This window comes from Octodon degus, unplaced genomic scaffold (genome assembly GCF_000260255.1).
Source record: "Octodon degus isolate 3935 unplaced genomic scaffold, OctDeg1.0 scaffold00014, whole genome shotgun sequence".
In the NCBI taxonomy this organism is placed as follows: domain Eukaryota; kingdom Metazoa; phylum Chordata; class Mammalia; order Rodentia; family Octodontidae; genus Octodon; species Octodon degus.
The window spans coordinates 21,063,256-21,083,988 of NW_004524590.1; the positions used below are offsets into that span (position 1 = coordinate 21,063,256).

General features: G+C 37.9%; 1 protein-coding gene across 5 annotated transcripts in view; it reads left to right on the top strand.

Annotated features, from left to right (window-relative positions):
• The window catches only part of Acmsd (aminocarboxymuconate semialdehyde decarboxylase), an 82,759-nt gene that overhangs the window by 19,753 nt on the left and 42,273 nt on the right, over window positions 1-20,733 (top strand). For 3 of the 5 annotated variants that reach the window (XM_023709771.1, XM_023709772.1, XM_004626375.2), the window contains 4 exons: window positions 839-1,075; window positions 4,595-4,688; window positions 7,182-7,277; window positions 8,375-8,547. In XM_023709771.1, the coding sequence (XP_023565539.1) occupies window positions 839-1,075; window positions 4,595-4,688; window positions 7,182-7,277; window positions 8,375-8,547 (600 nt within the window). Of the gene's footprint in view, window positions 1-838; window positions 1,076-4,594; window positions 4,689-7,181; window positions 7,278-8,374; window positions 8,548-10,180; window positions 10,231-13,841; window positions 13,974-20,733 lie in introns of those variants that run through there. The other 2 variants (XM_023709770.1, XM_023709773.1) reach the window with 2 other exon arrangements.

Consider the following 20,733-nt stretch of genomic DNA (forward strand, 5'->3'; position numbering starts at 1 on the left):
TCATTCCATACATCAAAAGTAATAAATAATGGTGAAGGGCTGGTGAGATGGCTCAGTGGTCTAAAGCACCTACTTAGAACAAGCTTAACAAAGCACAGGGACCACGGTTCAATCCCCCAGCACCACATGCCAGCCCGCCCCGCCCCCTGGTGGGCTGAGCTGGCCACACACACACACACACACACACACACACAAATAAATAAAATTTTTTAAAAAAAATTTAAAATAAAAAAATAAATAATGGTGAAAAACACCAAAATAGTTATAAAAACGACAACCCAGCCTCAAACATAGCATTGAACAGTCTAATCTGGAACAATAACCCAATACAATATATAAAAGTGCCACGTATAAAAACATGCAGTGTATATATCTACTTCAGTGTCCCGAGCCACGGGTTAGTCAATGAAGGTCACCTGGGGGAGGAGCGGGGAGGAGAGGGGACAAAGGACAGGAGATGTGAGAAATGGAGACAAGATAGGATTCTGATCAAGTCTCGTTTATTCAGGGGAGGTGCTGGGGATATATAGTGGAGGCATAGGGAAATGACATAGGCGGGTAAAAGGTGTGAGTAACTAGGCAACTGGGCTATGACAGGAAGTCCCACCTCCAGGGCATAGCAGGTGATTCAGGGGGAATGGGCAAGGTGGGAAGGCCCAAAAACTTAACTCAGCAGGGGAATAGAAACTTAAGAAAATGGCTGACACTATTATAAAATAGATACCAGTTAATGGCTTCCCACACTTCAGTACTTGGCTTACTTGTGCTTGATATTCTTTAAAAATAGAGTACGGCTTTTTCTAAGAAGTATGTTTTGACCCTTCTTTTTTTCCACCAGGCCAAACCTCAGGATACTTTGGAATTGTGCCAGTTTTTAAACAACGACCTAGCTGCCACAGTTGCGAGCCATCCCCGGAGGTTTGTGGGTCTGGGGACATTACCTATGCAAGCTCCCAAGCTGGCCATCAAGGAGATGGAGCGCTGTGTAAAGGAGTTAGGCTTTCCGGGGGTCCAGATTGGCTCCCATGTCAACACATGGGACCTGAATGAGCAAGAACTCTTCCAGTTCTATGAAGTGAGTATATGGCTGTCATTCAGCCAGGGCACAGTCGCAGAAAGCCTATCTGGGGTTGAGCACTGCTTTGGGTGGGTGGGGAGAAGATGAAGGCACCACCCACTGCAGAGTGGGGAGTCAGAGATGCCAATGAAGTTAGATATAGGTAGAAGGTACAGAAACCAAAACTCCTTCAAAAAAATGAGTGAGCCATTCTACAGAAGAAGGGCAATACAAATGCTTCGTAGGCAGCTCTGAGTTAACTCCATGATGAAATCTCTTCTTTCTATCACCCTTGCTCTTCTTTGAAAACCTAAATATCAGCCAGATGACACCCATTGTGCATAAAAACTATGTTAATGACATGAAAAAAAAATAACTTTGGAAAAGTATTTTAAAATTTTTTTAAATATAAATTTTAAAGAAATTTTGAAAACAACAGAAAAGTATAGAGGAATGCAAAAATCACCCTTAATTATGCCACTCAAATATAACCACTGTTTTATACATTTCATTTGTAAAATTTGCATTTATCTATATTCACCAAAATTGAAATTGCTACATATGTGATTTCCAAACTAAATTAAAATTATCTTAATGTGTGATTTTATTTGAGAAAGGATCTCACTGTATACTTTAGGCTGGCTTTGAACTCACTATGTAGCCCAGGGTGGGATTAGAGGCATACACCACCATGCTTGACTTAATCAATGATTTTAAATAACTACAGAAGAATACAATATATGGATATGTCATGATTTATTTAACCAATTTTCAATCAACAAATGTTTAAAGCCACATATTTTGCAAATATGTAATAAAAATATATATTGAAAAATAATGCAATGAAAATGATAACATATGATGAAACAAGACGATGAGTAGACATCATCAGTCACCTGAGAAATGCAAATTAAAACAACACTGAGATTCCATCTCACCCCAGAAGGAATGGCTAACATCAAGAAGTCAGCCAATAGCAAATGCTGGAGGGGCCTTCTGCACTGTCGGTGGGAGTGCAGACTGGTACAACCACTGTGGAAATCAGTGTGAAGGTTATTTACTCAATAGCATCTTTAAATTCCTTCCTTCCTTCCTAGAATTATAATGATAAAATATTGTTTTTTATTATTTTCATTGTAATTCAAAATCCCTAATAATGAATTAAATAGATGCTTGTAGACTCACCAGGAACTATACTTACTGCCAGTTATTCACTTAATATTTATTAAGTTCTGATTATATGCAAAAATTCTTCCATGTTTGTATCTATGCTGATGGCCCACCACCTGGGGATTGCCTGGTAAATTGTCTCCTAATGACCTGACAGACTTAATGTTCCTGAAGTTTATTGGCTGCAGCAGCTTAGCTGACACCATGAATATTTTGTGTAAACTTTCATGAGATTTGAAAAAGGATTTATTTATTTGAGTATTCAAGTTGTTGTAGCACAGTACTAGCAAGACTTCAGCTATAAGTCATTTTATTATTTATTGGAATTAAATTTATGAATTACTAAGGGTCTTAGACAGCAATAGCAGACAATTGGGGTCAACACAGTTATTCTCATTTACACAACAAGATTTACCCACCAACCATTCTAATTATATCATTGGGGGACTGCCAGTCTCTGAAGGATTCCAGAGCATATCCTGACCCCTGTTGACTTGTAATGTCCCAGAGTTAATAGCATATTTGTTTGGTCAGCAAAGCTTGCGTGCCTAACTACGCCTTAACTTGCGTCAGTAACATGTTCAAACAAGCAAGAGAAAACTGTGAAAGCCAAGCTCACTTTGTTATTTCAGGGTAAGTCTCGTGGTCCAGAGTATCTGTGTCTCCCTTTTCTCCTAGTCCTCTCTTAATACACAGTGAATCTAATTATATATATGCAGGTCCATTTTCAGGTTCGAAAATCACTTTATTATCAACAAGAGGCAAATGAAAGGGTATCACCAGACCGCCTGGCTCTACCATTAATCAGTCAAAATACCTGAATAAATTACTTAGGTTTTATCTGCTTCAGTCCTTTTCTGTAAAATGATAGAAATAGAAACATTCATCTGATTATGAATTGAAGTAATTAATAATTGTAAGTTTTTTGTTGGACTGGGGATAGAATCTAGGTCCTTGCATATGGTAAACAAGTGTTCTACAACTAAACTATGAACCTAGACTCAATAATTATAAAATCCTAAAACAGCTTTGGTTCATACTAAGTTCTCAGTGAACATTATGATTTTGAGATAAGTGGTTTTGTGTTCTTCATAATGTCTCATATATAGGAGATTTTTAAGTTATTAATTTGAGTAGAAATGAAACATTATAAATACATAGAATAAAGTTTTATCTTAATGAGGATCAAATCCTAATAAGATGCCACAATCATATGCCTTTGCAAAATCCAAACCATCCCAAGAAGATAATATTTTCTTTGAAACCTTGCATCCATTATCAAAAATCAATTAGCCTCCCTTCTTTCTAAAGGCTTATATCTCTTTGCTCCCAGAACCAATTGAGTTAGAAGTCTTCTTCAATTATCTTTTGCCTACCATTCCCAGAGTCTCCTGTTGTCCAAATTTGTTTTTATATTTTAAGAATTCATATGTACACAAGTCATAATGCATCAGCCTTGTTAACCCAAATATTTATGAAAGAAGATAGGATGAGAGCCACTTCAGCACCCCTACATTTGGAATGGAAATGTACTAAGGAAAGTCTATTTTTAAACCTTAGCAAGCACTAATATTCAATACTTGTTAAAGGGACTTACATTAACAAACATCTTTGTGAATAAAGGTCATTCTGTCAAGATGATATTTCCATTTCTTAGAAGATGCTTGGAACACATTTGCCCATGCACTCCTCTTAGTTCTTGCCTTGGCTTGGGTGCTGAGTGGTTGTTCCTCTCCTAAGTCATCTTATTTATGGCAGACTGTTCAGGGACACATGGAGTCTGCCTATAGGTCCCAGAAAATTCTCACCAACTTTGGGCTGTGAGTGACTCAATGGCTTGAATCAGGCCAGCCTGCCCCAACTCAGCCCTAAGATCCTGGCACCCAGACCATCATTTGCTCACTTCCTACAACCTCATATTTCCAAGCAGAGGGGAAAAAAGGAGCACTCTTGCCATGACTCCAAGGATTTCATCTTAATCATCTCTCCCAAAGAGCAGACCAAATAGGACCCAGCAGGGAAGAGTTCCTCTGCATTTAAAGTTAAGAATTAGTCCTTGAGCATTTTCTCCTCAGCTAAAACAATTGAGTGATGAGTGCCTCCTATGACTTGTTTTACCAAATAACATACTAAGTTGATCAACCTCAATGGTAAATCCACCAATCCCTTTTCTTAATTCTAAATTTCCTTTGTAATTTTCCAAGAAGCAGCAGTTTAATGACTCTTTTACATAGATAAAAAAAACTTCAAAAGTATTTTATTTATTCAAATCAATACAGAATTAGGAAAAAAGCAGTTTCCCAAAAAGAATACCTTGTATTTGTTGGTTCATCCAGATAACTTTTTTCTCTTGTTGCTTCTTTGAAGGTGGCAGAAAGGCTGAACTGCTCCCTGTTCGTGCATCCCTGGGACATGCAGATGGACGGACGAATGGCCAAATACTGGCTCCCGTGGCTTGTAGGTTTGTGTTAGCTTGAGGTCTGGGACAGAGGACTAATTCTTGGGGTTTCCAATCACCTGTGGAACCCTATTATATCAAATCAAGAAAGTAAAATTAACAGGACTGAGAGTAATAGCAACTATCACATATGGAACTCTTGTTTAGATCATCATTTATATTATCTTGCTTCACTTTAATGGTGTCCAATATGATTATAAGTAAATTGTAAGATAAGTAAATCATGTATTAATTGACAAGGTTGACATTATAATGACTTTCTATAGATGGAAAGGCTGAGTCATGAAGTAGCTAAGTAAGTTGTCCAAGTTACACAGTTTATAAGACAAACTGGAATTCACATAGATCTGCCTGACTCCAAAGACACTTTGCTACACAATCTTCCAAAAAGACTTACAGATAAGCTGTCATAAATGAGAACACTTGAATTACAAGTAGAAGGACAACTTCTCCCATCTAAGTAGTTTGAAGCCTAAAGTTGAGGCTTTCAATGCTACTATTATTTGTTCCTCTCTTCTGTCCTTTGCCTCCTACACTATTAATGATGGTTCCACATGAGGGTGACAGTAAAGGAAAAAGGAGAAAGCCCATTTACCCTATCCAAACCCTCATGATCAGCCTATTCAGAAAAAAAAACATGGAGGACAATGCTAGAAAGTACAGCTCATCTAATAATCCAATAAAAAGTGGATCCCTGAGTGAAGTATTGGACCTTTTAGGGGGCCATCATCCTTTCATTCACTCTCTAGCCTAATTAGTAATTACAAGTGGCAAACACCTAAAACGAAGAACAAAATGAAGCAATATATTGGAAGCCAAAGTTAGAATGTCAGTGCCAGTTTAGTCTCTATCTGATGGTATAGTCTGTAGCAAATTCCTTCACCTCTGTGGGCTCCATCTCCTCATCTGTAAATGAGAGACCTGTTCTGGATTTCTCCAATGGTTTCTTTATGCTATGGTATTTTACATGGTCCTATGATCACTAGCGGAAACCAAAGTATTTAACATAGCCGGTTCCCACCCATCCCCCACTAACTTTTTCCTACTAATTGTTGCTTAAAAACATGATACTGTCCAGATTCCAAAATATCTTATCCTGATTCAAAAAACCTTGACAAATTTCATAAGCTTCTTTACAAATTACAACTTTTGACATGAAAACCTGAGTATTTTCATACAATCATATCATTTTATCATTTTCTTTAGTTAATAGATCTTTCCACTATGCTAAGCCCTATATATAGATATGAACAAAATTTCTACCCCCATAATGCTACATTTCAGTCAGAGAAAAGGGATGATAATCAAATACATGAATTATAAACAAATAGGTCAATTTCAAAATGCTGTTGTGAATGTAAAGGTGATTGTTGGTGGATTGGAGGAAGGATCGCAATCCATTGTGAATATAATTTTGGCTCTTGTATGGAGAATGGTTTGTGGGGTTATGTTTCAAGTAATTAATGTGAAGCAAAATCACAAGTCCAAGAGGAAGTGGTGTTGTCCATCCCCCTGCTATCAGGGAGCTCTGCTCCAAAAGCACTAATCGATGGATATGAATCCATCCAGCTTCCAGAATTCTCAGGAATCTGGAAAGATAGGGCATCTCTCCTTGTGGAGCACTGACAGACGAAGTGAATGCCTAGTGGACACCTAATCAATAGCCAAAAGATAGGGGGCCCCATAAGGTGCAAGATGTATCTGCGCAACAGTCAGAGATCTCTCAGCCACAGCCTGACAATCAGTCTTGTGTCAATGCAACGTAGACTGGCACCTTGGGCATGAAGGCATCCAACATGGACCAGCTGCATCTCTTTGGAGTACAGAGCACTTCAAATGATTCACCCTAATCCACTAACCATGAGAGGCAGCAATGATTTGGCAGGAATAATAATAGTTAATATTTAATGAGCAATAACTCTCCGGTGCTGTCTGCTAAGTGCTCAAAACAACCCACTGGGAGGACCTATTATGATGGTCATTTTATAGATGAGGAAATTGAAACACAGAGGACAACCAATATTTGTTAAATATCTCCAACATGAGCTTCTCAAGAACTTTAGTAATATCATTACTTGCCAAACCCCACAAAAGCCTTACAAGATAGGCAACATTGTATTCATCTTATTCATCTTACATTAAATAACATCACAGGCTAGGAGGCAGAGAATTGCAACAGCTAGCATTCAGCCCAGACTCCTTATACCTTGCCTGCCCCACTGCATCCCAAACTGAAGTCAGGAGAATCAAGACAAAAGATATTCTAGCCACTACAACATTTTCTATGCAAATGGTGAATAGGAAGAATCCCAATGACTCTCTTCACCTAGTAATGGCCTGTGAACAGCCAAATCATGCTGGGGAATCAGGAACACAACAATTATTAGCATTGGCAATTCCCCTGATATTACCTGTTATTCCCTGGCCATTGATGTCACTGAGCTTCTTCTTGGTGAAGAACACAAACTTGAACTTTTTATCTATTTCCTCTTTCAGGAATGCCTTCAGAGACCACCATGGCTGTTTGCTCAATGATCATGGGTGGGGTGTTTGAGAAGTTTCCCAAACTGAAAGTATGTTTTGCACATGGAGGTAAGATCCTACTTGTATTAATCAGCCTGGTCTGCTATAACAAAATACACAGACTAGGCAGTTTAAACAACAGATATTTATTTTCTCATAGTTTTGGAGACTAAAGAAGTCCAAGATCAAGGTTTTGGCAGGGCTGCTTTTCAATTAGAGCTTTCTTCCTAGCTCACAGATGCCCCTTCCTCTGTGCATACAAGGCCAGAGAGTGAAATGTAGAACAGAGAAATGAAAAAGGAGAGAACAGATGTTTCTTCTTTTTATAAGGACATTTGTACTTTTGGATTAGGGCCCTGCCTTCCACACTCAAGTAATTTTCATTTCTTCTATAAGGCACTGTCTCTGAATACAGTCATATTAGAGGTTAGAATGTCAACAGAGGAACTCTGGAAGAATACAATTAAGTCTATAATATCTTTTGAGTCATAATTCTAGTCATATGATATTTGGGGCCAAACTCTATTTTTAGAGGCAAGTTTAGTTTTTGCTTAATTGCATTTGTTTTTTATTCTAATATCTCTAATAAGACTAAGAGCTGCCTGGTCTCTACTATTCTCCATTGTTTACAAAGGCCTAATCCATTTCTCTGTATTACTTGCCTGGTCCCTGTAGGTACAGATTGTGACTTTTGAACATATACACTTACACATACATAATATCAAACTATACATATTATTCTCTAACCTGCTTTTCCTTCCCAACACATAGTGAAGATATCATTCCATGGCAATAAATACAGAACTGTATCATTTCTTCATGACATTGTACACAGCATTTCATTTTATGGAAATGCTGTCATGACTTAGATATCACTCAAATGATGACACTGTCTTGACATTTCACTATGATAAATACACTACACTTGAAAACACTAGCCTTGTATCTTTGCATGCTTGTCTTCTCTCTTGAGGATAAATGCCTCATGTCTGACTTTCTAGATGAGTCATCATTTCTTTTGTATCACCTCCCATGATTTGGATCCACCACATCCTTTTAAATACTGTTCATCAGTTGGGCTATGGTAACTTCTCTCTACATAAAACACCAAGATGGGAAGGAATCCTTTTTAACCCACACTCCTGACTTACACATTCTACTTGCAGGTGGTGCTTTCCCTTTCACAGTGGGAAGAATCTCACATGGATTCAACATGCGCCCAGATCTATGTGCCCAGGACAATCCAACTGACCCAAAGAAATACCTAGGCTCATTTTACACAGACTCTTTGGTTCATGATCCTCGAGCTCTTAAGTTGTTAATGGATGTCATAGGAAAGGTAAGCTAGGCCTCATTTTTGGATGACATATCAGGAGAAATATGCTAGATTAGGCTGCTTCAATAAAGCAGTCAGGCTCAGGTTGCTGTGGTTCGATCCCCAAAACTCAAGCCAGCCAAACCTGCCCTGAAGGCATTTGGAGAAAAAAAAAAAAAAAAAAAAAAGAAAGAAAGAAAGAAAAGGAAATATGCTAGATTAATGCCCAGTTGCTTAGCATGTTAAACATTTCTTTAGGGAAGACTAATGTGAATTAGTAAAAGTCTGAAATACTATAATTTGTTCTTCAATGGGAATTGACTCTAGGACCCCCATGGAAACTAAATCTCTCAGGTGCTCAAGTCCTTATATTAAATGGCACTATAGATAGATAGATAGATAGATAGATAGATAGATAGATAGATAATCATCATCATCATCATCATCATCATCATCTCTAAAAGACTCTTATGGCCAGGCATGTGCACACCTGTAATCCCAGCACTAGGAAGGCTGAGGTAGGAGGATCTTTGCAGGTTCAAGACCAGCCTGGGCTACAAAGTGAGCTCAAAGTCAGCCTGAACTACAGAGCTGGCTAAAAAAAGTTGAAAATTAATTTTTTTTAATTTTTTTAGGGAAGGGTCTACAGGGTGTTCAGGGTCTCACTACTAGATCAGACTCATAGTGATCCGCCTATTTACAGCCTCCCAAGAGTTGGGATTACAGTCATGTGCCACCACGCCCCAGTCTCAATTGCTGTCTCAGCAAGCCCCAGGGGTGGGACCAGCACGGCATGCCTGGGGATCGAACCCTCAGCCCCTACACCTGCTTGCAGGCGCTTTAATCTGCTGAGATATTTGACTGGCCCTAAAAATTAAAAATTAAAATATGTATAACACAATATAAATGCTATGTATATAGTTGTTATACTACATTATTTAGGGAATAATGACAATGGAATAGGGAAAGCAGTCTCTACATGTTCAATACAGAAGCAATCTTTTTCCAAACATTTTGACCCAATATTGCTTGAGCCCAAGAATGTGAACCTGAGGATACAGAAGACTAACCATATTCCAGTTCTGTGTTTCAGCCATATTTCAGTGTATGCATGTATATATGTGTAAGCTCAAGATTTGTGCTTATAAATATCTACATAAGGTTTCTAAATTTTTCCCAGGCAAAAAAAAATCTTTGGTATTTTCCAAAAATATATGGACATATTTAAAAATTTTCAGTATGGTACTTGGATTGAGATTAGATTGTAAAGTTTTCTAAAACTTTGTTTAATGAATTAAAAGGCCCATCATTCATAAGTAACAAATAGTATTCTATCTCCAGAATGGATATTTCATCTCACTTTAATGCCATTTCTCTTATTTGAGAAAATAGCTAATATATAAATGTTAACTTAAACTTTTAGTTTGGTAATAAATTATAATAGTCCCATTCAACTGTTGCAGTTAAGCTTAGTTGTTAACTCAACTGAAGTGAGAGATACTTGGCAATGTGGTTGGATTATGGAGTACCATATTCATCCGTGGATTAATCCACCAGTTCCATAGCTAAAAGTGCTGCTAGGAGGTAGGGCCCATTTAGAGGGCACATTTCTCACTGGCACTCTTCCCCTGTGCTCTGCTTCCTGGCTGCCATGAAGTGAGTAACTTTGCTCCGCCATGACCCTCTGGCATGATGTTCCTGCCTTGGAGTCAGCTGACCAAGGACTGAAACCCCTGAAACTGTGAGCCAAAAATAAATCTCTCCTTCTTTAAGTTGAGAGTACCAGGTATTTTGTTCCAGTGATAGGCAGGATGACTGATAGCTACATACTCAAAGATCCTTAGTGGATGCATAACACCACTGACATTATGAAACCTTATAGCGAAGCACTGAGATATTGTGCCAGTCAGTTTGATAACCAAGGTAGCTGCTAAGTGACTAATGGGAACCAACTGTCTGTATACACAATGTGTATATGCTGGATAAAGGATGTTTCATTTCAGGTTGCACAAAGGAGGACAGTGCAAGATTTTACACTACTCAGAATGGTATACAACTTAAAAGTTATGCAGGCCGGGGACATGGCTCAGTAGAATAAGTGCTTGCCTGGCAAGCCCAAGTGTCTGAGTTCAATCCCCGGTTCTGCAAAAAAAAAAAAAAAAAAAAAAAAAGTTATGCAGCGTTTATTTCTGACACTTTCCATTTAATATTTCTGGACTGCTACAAACCAAAAAAGAAAAACCTTAAACTATGGAAAGCAAAACCTCAGATAAATGATATTAGTAAATGTGGTTGAGCTGTATCTCTACATCGTATAGCTTCTGTGCTATCCCAATAGAGATGGTGGTTAGCAGCCAGTCATGACTAAGAATTATTTTGGGTGTGAATGTAAGGTGATGGGGGAGTATGTAAATCAAAAGTATGAAGAAGATAAGTTAAAAGGGTCTTTAAGGGCTTTGGACTTTAACCATGGAAGGAAAGTAATAGAGAATTGGAAAAAAGTCTTTCAGATTACCCCCCCATTGAGACTAGTACCTCCTGGTATACTTGGAAAGGGAAACATCAAAAGAAAACACCCTTGGCCCATACAAAGCCTACCCTGCATAATACATCAGCACAGAAGAATATCATCAACATTTTCAAACAAGTACCTAATACAATATACATTGTCCAGGGAGCTGAAGCAGAAGAACACGGCAAGTGCCTTGTGGCAACAGGTAGATAGATGAATGGGTAAGTACATGTGTATTCCTCTATTAGACCTTCTAGAAAACTTAGAGGGCACTTTGCAAAGTTAATGGAATTGACTGCATACATTGAAATTATAAAGGCATGAACTACTATACTTTGGCCATCAAAAGTAATTGTAACTTCATTTTATGTGACCTCACAGGCTGGCGAATCTAGGACATAGAAGCCATATATGCTAATAATTTAGAATTCTCTTTAAAATATTAATGCTTCTGCAGTTTAGTTATATTCACACTAGCAAATTCTCTTTCAAGAATAATTACAAAATCAAAATGACTAAAGAGAGTCCTATCAGGACATCTGGGCTACAATGCAACCAGTCTAGGCTACAGTGTAACCAGCCTAGATCAGAGTGAGAGAGTAGATTTCTGCGGACAGAGGTGCCAAGAAAAGAAAAATATTAAACTTATGGATTATCTGGTGAGCTTGAGAGTTGGCAACACTTATTGCCAGACATTAGATAAATCTCTTAATGCTTTAGAAACAAACAGTACATACATTAAAAACTAAGACAATAAAATAAAAACAAGTCCAAGAAAACAATCTGATTGGAGCAGATAATCATTGTGCATTTTTTGACTCAGCATTGAATAATATTTACATTCATAAAAATATAAATACAAGTATTGATTTAACTGAAAAATTGTAGTTGTATTGGGAAGTTAAAAAAGGTCGGGATAAGGGCTGGCCAAATAGCTCAGCAGATTAAAGCACCTGCAAGCAGGTGCAGGAGCCAGGGGGTTTGATCCCTGGGCCTGCCTTGCCAGCCCCATCCCTGGGGCATGCTGAGAAAGCAATTGAGAGTGGGCGTGGTGGCATATGCCTGTAATCCCAGCACTTGGGAGACTGAAAACAGGAGGATCATTGCGAGTCCAGTCTAGTAGTGAAACCCTGAACACCTGTAGACCTTTCCCTACAAATACAGAAAAAGAAAAAAAGGTTGGGGTAAGAAAGAAATTTCCCATGACTACATTGTAAATACTTTCTCAGGCTAATAAATCAAGACATGAAAGCATAAACTTGACATCTTGGAACTAGAAGGTAATTATCAGAAAATATAAAATTAAAATGTAAGCATAGATATTTAAGGGGAACAAGAATTGAGAAAGTTGGCACAGGACTGCTTCTGATGATACTTTGTTTAACTATAAGTGCTATTTTGGTGAATCATAAATTTAAACAATACCATAGGACTGAATATGTGTGTGTGTGTGTGTGTGTGTGTGTGTGTGTGTTTATACCAAAACTATTTTTGAGTACCTTCTATGTCTAAATCACTTGATCAAGAAAGACTTAAGCTACAAAAGCTCTTAGTTTTCTTCTCCCTGTAAAATTTTTTGCTTTTATTCTATCTCTACAGATTTTTAAAGACCAATGCAGTGAATACTAGTTATATGTCACTAGTCTCCCTGTGTCATATGAACACAGAAAATACTTTAATCATTCATTTACTCATTATGGTTATGTCATAATATTGGCTAGATCTATTAGTAATCTATTATTGAGAGGTACCCCAAAGCTTAGTGACTTAAAACAATATGGTCTCATGCTCTTTGAGTGTCAAGAATTTAAAAGCAATTTCACTTGTTCAAGGCCAAATGCAGCAGACAAGGATCAGTCAGGACTGCCATCACCTAAAGGCTTGGTTGAGATTAAAGGATTTGTTTCTGTGGTGTAATCTACTCATGATGAACATATGGATGCTGGGTTTTTGTGGAAGGTCTCAGTTCCTCACCAAGTGGGCCTCTGTACAGAGCTGCTTGAGTGGCCTCATATCATGCCAGATTGTTATTCTAAGAAGAGTGATTGGAGAGACAAATGAGAGTTAGAAATGGGGGAAGAGTCTGAGAGAATATGAGAAAGAGACTGGTAGTAGTTATCCTTTTTATTACCTGCAATAGAAATTACCACTAGGCATTACTCCCAAAGTATTTTATTCACTGGAAGCAAATCACTAAATTGACTCTTAACACATGTTAGACTGGTAGCCTTTACTACCAAACCACTTATCCCTCCCAGCCTCAGTTGCCCAACTGTAAAATGAAGATGATGGCTAAGTACAGTGAATGTAAAGAGTTAATATAATATTATGCCAGGGGATTATACAAATGTCAGGGATTTCTGGCACTTAGTCCAGTGTTTTACAAATAGTAGTTATTAAGTTAATATTTGTGTAATTGATCTGTGCATGATTTGGGGTATACAAGGCTAATCTTATTATTCACTAATTAAATTAAACCAGGCTGTTTCTCTTGGAAATTATGTGTCAGGGGATAAATTCTATCACTGATATACTAGAATTTTCATTATAAACTATGTTATAAAGTAGTTATGATACATTTACTGCAAATATCACTAATGAGATATGCTAATGAGATGGTTAATTGTTCATGTTCTAAAAGAAAAATGAAACTGTCTTCTGATGTTACAACTTACTTAGCAAGCCACATGTTTCAGTGTTTGTTGCATTTCCTGAAAATGTGAAAATGTTAATGCATTCCAGTAGGCGAGCAGCTTATTCCTTTTCCTGGCAGAAATGTTAATCACTATTATTGTCAACTCAGTAGGTCTTTGACCTCACAGGAAGATGTGTGCTGCTCCAGGCTTTGGAGAGGGAAATGCACGTTAGAGCAATGATGGTGCCGACAAATCCATCAGGATTACCCACTGGCTCCCCTGCCTAATACAGAAATCCAGCGTCTGTCCAGAAGCTATAATTCTAGTAGCCCTGAAGAGGCACAGACGTTAGTTAAGATACCTACCGTTAGATCCATTCCTTTGGGCTTAAAAAATCTTTATAAAGGCAGTAAAATGTAGATGTTGTGAAAACCACATCAACAAATTAGTACATATGTGGTTTTTTGTTTGTTTGTTTTTTGTCAGCTGAGCCTACCCTGAGGGCAGGGCTGGTGCCGCACTTGGTGCTGGGGGCGGAACTGCATTCCTCTGCACCTGCCTAAGCTTGCCTAAGCAGGCACTTTTTTTTTTTTTTTTTTTTTTTTTTTTTTTGTGGAACCAGGGATTAAACTCAAGCCCTTCCGCTAAGCAGGCACTTTAGAATGCTGAGTTATCTTAGCGGCCCCACATATGTTTTAAAATTGATTTGTCATTACAGTAGTTGCCAGGGTAACAATCTTATCACAAACAAAATAGTTCAGCTTTGAGGAGACCAACATCAAGGATGGGACTTAGCAACCTGAGATGCCATGAGTGCCTTGGGCATCCCAGGGAGGTAGGCCAGTGGAAATGGGGCAACGGATATCCAAGGCCATGTCGTATGTACCCGTAATCCAGGACTCTCATGCAGCTTATTTGAAACACAGTCGATCTGCTATCATGAGATAATAGGTGATAGAAATAGCAATAAAAAGTATTTTAACTTAACTATTTATTAAGTATCTATCAAGTGGAGTATGACTTTGGTTTTATAGTATCATATAACTCCTACAAGATCCCTTACCCCCACATTACTCCTGCTACTATATCCTCTCCCTCAGAATAAGAAACTCAAACAGGAATTGCATTTCTAAGGCAGATGCACATGTGCAAACATCATGTTGTCTCCCTAGTGTGAGAAGCTGAAAGAGCAAATAAGATCCAAAATGTACAACAGATATTGTAAAATGGGAAGAAACTTCAAAAAGAGGGAGAAGGCTGGCCAGATAGCTCAGAGGACTAAAGTACCTGCTTAGGTAGAGCACAGGGACCAAGGCTGTATCCCCAGCATGCCGTGCCAGCCCCACCCCCGGGGCACACTGACAGAGTGTTGACACTGGGCATGGTGGTGTGCGCCTATAACCCCAGCGCTTGGGAGGCTGAAAACAGGTGGACCACTGAAAGTCTGATCTGTGTAGTGGGACCCTGTAGACCCTTTACAAAATATATTTTTTTAAAAAACTTAAAAAGGGGAAGCAATTGGGTTGGAGAGAAGGAAAAAAGAAGAAAAGGAAAACCATAATGTGTGTGTGTGTGTGTGTGTGTGTGTGTATACACAAAATACCTATACTATTAATTTCTCTTAGTTCATTGAAAAGAGATTAGTGCTAATATTGTTTGAACAATTAAATGCCTATAACTTGTACTGTAACTAATTTAGAGATAACAATACAAAATGGATTAACAATTGTTACTCTCTTATTTTGAAATTTTATTTTTTCTCTGTAAAATTCTAAAAGATTGCATTTCCAATGCTTTCATGCCAAGTTTCCCCTCCCTTATGAAATTGCTAATATGCTAGAAATAACCAACAGTTTACTAGAAGTCTTCAACAAAAGATGTAAGATAGATAACATGTAGGAAAAATTTACAAACCAGGTCACCACAAGTGGATAATTAACTCTCTATAGATAGAAATTGTGAACAATACCTATGAAATAATAATTAAATGTGGCCAAACCATGAGTTTGATATCCTACAATTGGTATTCAAAGTCTAGTTAAGAAGAAAAGCAGGAAAGTCACTTAATTGGGATGAACTGCATAACAGTAGCTTTCATTTGCATTTTAGAATCAATTATTAGGGCTGGAGAGATAGCTCAGCAGACTAAGTGCTTGCTTAGGCAAGCACAGGGGCAAGCATTTGATCCCTGGCACCACATGCCGCACAACCCTGGCCCCCAAGGCGTGCTGGGACAGAAATGGAATCCAGGCATGGTGGTGCAGGCCTGTAATCCCAGCACTAGGGAGGCTGAAGACAGGAGGATCACTATGAGTCTGGGCTGTGTAGTGAGACCCTGCACACAAAAGAAAAAGAATCAATTGTTTTTCCACATTAAAACAGAACAGGCCTCCTTTCTAAATGCATGAGAAAGCTGTAAAACTCAGAAAGAAAGCAGAATTAATTTCCAGATTTCATTTTCACATATGTAGATGATAAATACAAGCATGGGACTCTTAAAAATTATGCTGTGATTTAGAATTGTAAACAGCATTAGCAAGAAGAAGGTAGAAATAAAGGCAAATGAAACTCCAGTGAACACCAAGCAGACAGTTTAAAATGAGACCAGCTGTTGGCACAGATGTGAGTAGACATCATTTTGTGTCTTCAGGGGCTCTACCAGCAGGTGTATTTACTTGGCTTCATATAATAATGAATACAGAAAGTTAGAAATAGATTTGTTACCCTATTCTTGCCTTCTTTGAAACTTTACTATGCATGTTCCAATATTTATATAAATGTACTCATAAACCTAGAAAAATATTTTTGGTAGAACTCAAAGTGTTATTTGCTCTCATGAAAGTTCATATTTAGAGAATTTTAAAATATTTAATATTTCAGAACTAGTTACAGTATGCATTCTTTCACATACTTGACCATTTATTCACCTTTCAACATACATCATTAAAACAATTTTCAAGGGGCTAGGGAGAGGACTCAGTAGAATAAGTGCTTCCCTGGAAAGTGCAAGGACCTGAGTTCAATCCCCAGTTCCACAAAAAAAAAAAAAAATTCATATGATTATAAGTATGTATCATTTATATTCCAAACTTGTCTCAAAATAAGAGGTTGTCTCAAAAGTCCAAGTAAAAGAATCATTCTTGGCAATACTATTTTATAGGGGGAAATGACTAGATAATTATTGTTAGATTGAATTTGCAGGCTTTTTTCTTTTTTTTTACAAAAAGGATATCTAGTTAAAGATGATATCCTAGGGGCTGGGGAGATGGCTCAGGGGAATAAGCACTTCCCCGGCAAGCGCAAGGGCCTGAGTTCAATCCCTGGTTCTGCAAAAATAAAAATAAAAATAAATTAAAAATAAAAATAAAGATGATATCCTCTTTGAGTTATTAGTGAAATATCGTAGACCAGTTTCAAGACTAATGATGAGCTAGATGTGATAGGATATGCCTATAATTCCAAAATTCAGGAGGTTGGGGCAAGAGTGTTGTGAACGAGAAAGCAGCCAGTGCCACACACTGAGTTCAAGGTTGGTTTGGACTATATAGCAAATGGCACCTCCAAAAGCAAGCAAGGAAAAAAAGAAAGGAAGGAAGGAAAGAAGAAGGAAGGAAAAGAGACCAATAATCAGTTGAGTTAGTTTCTGGAGAAGGATTCTTAAAAACATTAGCCCATTAGGAAATTGCTATCAAGAATGCTAATTATGGGCCAGCCAGATAGCTCAGCAGACTAAAGCACCTACTTCGGCAGGTGTGGGAAACCAGGGTTTGATACTGGGCATGGGGTGCCAGACCTGACCCCAGGGCACGCTGAGACAGCGACTAAGACTGAGCATGGTGGTGCGCACCTGTAATCCCAGCACTTGGGAAGCTGAAAAACAGGAGGATCACTACAAGTCTGATCTGTTTAGTGAAACCCTGTAGACCCCGTACTAAAATACATTTAAAAAAAAAAAAAAAGAATGCTAATTATTCCCCCAAGGAAAAGCAGCTAGTAACATCAGGCCATGCAATTCTACACCAGTTCAGATTTGCAGACCACTGTCTTTCTTGGGAATCACCTGTGCTGTCATAAGGAATTGGGGCTCTACTTTATGGGCAATGGAAATTACTAAAGAATTTTAAGCAGGGATATGTTATGACAACATTGTATATTTTTAAAAAATTAATGTATTTAGTACAGGGTCTACAGGGTCTCACTACACAGATTGGACTCATAGTGATCCTCCTGTTTTTCATCCTCCCGAGTGCTGGAATTACAGGTGCACGCCACCGCACCCTGTCTCAATCACCATCTCAATGCACTCCGGGGTCGGGGCCAACACAGCAGGCTGGGGATCGAACCCTGACCTCTTTGTCTGCCTAAACAAGCACTTTAATCCACTGAGCTATCTGATCAGCCCCAAAGCTGTATATTAAAAAGGGCATTTTTTAGAAATTTATTTATTTATATATTTATTTTTGCGTATTTCGTAAAGAGTCTCACTATGCAACATGGGCTCCTAGTGAGCCTCCTGTTTTCAGCCTCCTCAGCGCTAGGATCACGGCCAGGGTCAGGAGCGGGGGCAGGGGCAGAGCTGGCACCACATGTGGTGCCTGCGATTGAACTCCAGTCCCTACATTTGCCTAAGTAGGCTCTTAATCTACTGAGCTATCTTGCTGGCCCTTAAAAAGGCATTAATTATTAGTTGATATCTTGATAATAGCCAATTTTTCTGGAGTGAGATGGAATCTCAGTGTTGTTTTAATTTGTATCTAATAAATAACCAATATTTATTTGCCATTTGTATTTTTTACTCTGTTAAGTGTGTGCATACATCTCAGTTGTCCATTTTTGGACTGAGCCTTTGGATTTGTGTGATCTGAGTTTTTTCAATTTTTTGTATGTTCTAGATATAGAGCTCTCTGTCTGAGGACCAACTGGCTAAACTTTTTTCTTACTCTGTAGGTTATCTTATCACTCCACTCTTTTGTTATGCAAAAGCTTTTTAATAAAATGAGATCCCAGTTTTTGTTGATTCTTTGTATTATTTTCCATCTGATCTGGGTTTTGTTCATAAAGTCTTTGTCTACACTTATGTCTTTAGGATTTCTACCTATTTTGTCTTCCAGTAGATTATTGTTTCTGTTTTAATATATAGATCATTGATCCATTTTTACTTTAGTTTAGTGCATGGTGATAGACATGGGTCTAGTTGTAGTCTTTGGCATGTAGAGAGTCAGTTTTTCCAGCACCATTTGTTAAAGAAGCTATCATTCTTCCAGTGAATGTGGCTGGCTTCTTTGTCAAAGATAAGGTGATTGAGTATGTTTGGAGTAGTGTCTGTATTTTCCAATCTGTTCCACTGAGCCTCAGGTCTGGTTATTGTTTTTGTTTTTGTTTTTCTTGTTGCCAATATCATAATAATTTTTATCACAGTAGCTTTATAGTACAATTTGAAGTCCAAGATTTGAGATCGCATGACTTGCCTTGAAAAAGAACCTTTCTCCAACTGTTGGTGGGAGTGTATACTGGTGCAATCAGTGTGACAATTCCTCAGAAAACTAGTATTTAAGGTACCTTTCAATCCAGCTATTGTCTTTCTGAGTATGTTCCTGGAAGAATTTTAAAAATCATAACACAGTGACATGTGTGCACCTATGCTTATAGCACCACAATTTGTAATAGCTAAATCTTGGAAACAATTCAAATGCCAATCAACCAAGCAATGGATAAAAAAAGATATGGTCTTTTAATACAATGGAGTATGACAACCATAAAGAAGGATAAACTTGAGATAATTATAAGTAAATGGATGTAATTTGAGTTGGTATATAAGTGAAATAAATCAGACATGTGTAAGCATTGTATCATCTCCCTGATATGAGAAACTGAATGAATAAATAAGGTCCAAAATGGACAACAGACGTTGTGAAATGGAAAAACATTTTCAAAAGGAAGGAGGAACTATGGTGGGTGAAAGGGGAAAGGAAGGAAGGGAAAAGGGAAAAGAAATGCAAGACAGTTATACTACTAGTTTCTTTTAGTTCATTGAAAAGAAAGATTTCTGCTAATATTGTTTGGAAAATTTTTATGTGCATATCTTGTATTCTGAGTAAGTTGAATATAACAACATGTAATGTATTAACTATTAAAAAATAAAAAGAGCATTCTCTTTAGTGCTTAGTATTGATAGAAGTGAGTGAGTCTAAAATCAAAAGAATAAGGGCCAGGGATGTAGCTCAGCAGCATAAGTGCCTGACTGGCAAGCACTAGGTCCCAAGTTTGATCCATGGTGCTGCCACAACAAAAAAAAAATCAGATGAATAGTTGGGCAGTGATATTAGCAGCCCATTTTAAATCAATAAACATCTACTATGTGTTAGATCTTGAACTCAGAGCTGGGAACAGTTTATATCCTAGCTCTTAGCTGAGTGGAGGAGATGAAATACAAACCTGGCTCTGCCATATTTTAGCTCCACAACCCTAGACAAGTTAGTTATTATATCTGTCTACATCTATTAAATGGGATGAAAACAGGATCTATCTCACAGGAAGGTTGTGAAGATGAAATAAGTTAATAAATGTAAAGTACTTAAAACAACACCTTGCCATTAATAAGAGATCAATAAATGTTAGATATTGCTATTATTACTAAAGATAATCTCACATGAATCAGTAAGTGTGGTTTTATATACGTGCGGTGCTTCAGAGTTAACAGATGGTGAGGATATGAGTTACAGGAGGAAGTGAGGACGCAAAAGGAGGTGGTAGAAGCAAGCAATGATACAGAGGAAGGATCCCAGAGGAAGTGCTGACCCAGTGAGATGCAGGAGGTGAGGAAGCAGAAATGATTCCAATATGACTCCAGGTTTCTAGTTTGGGCAACTAGATGAAAATCTGTACCATCAACAAGAAAGACAGTTGAAATTCATGCTCTGTGAAACAATTATGTATCAGACATCACAATTTATGAGATTACCGAGTTAATGCCCAAGGTAGAACTTCCAGTTAATAATGGCAAAAATATTATATAAATCCAGAGTTGTTATGTAACATCCTGAATTGGAAGCAGACATTACT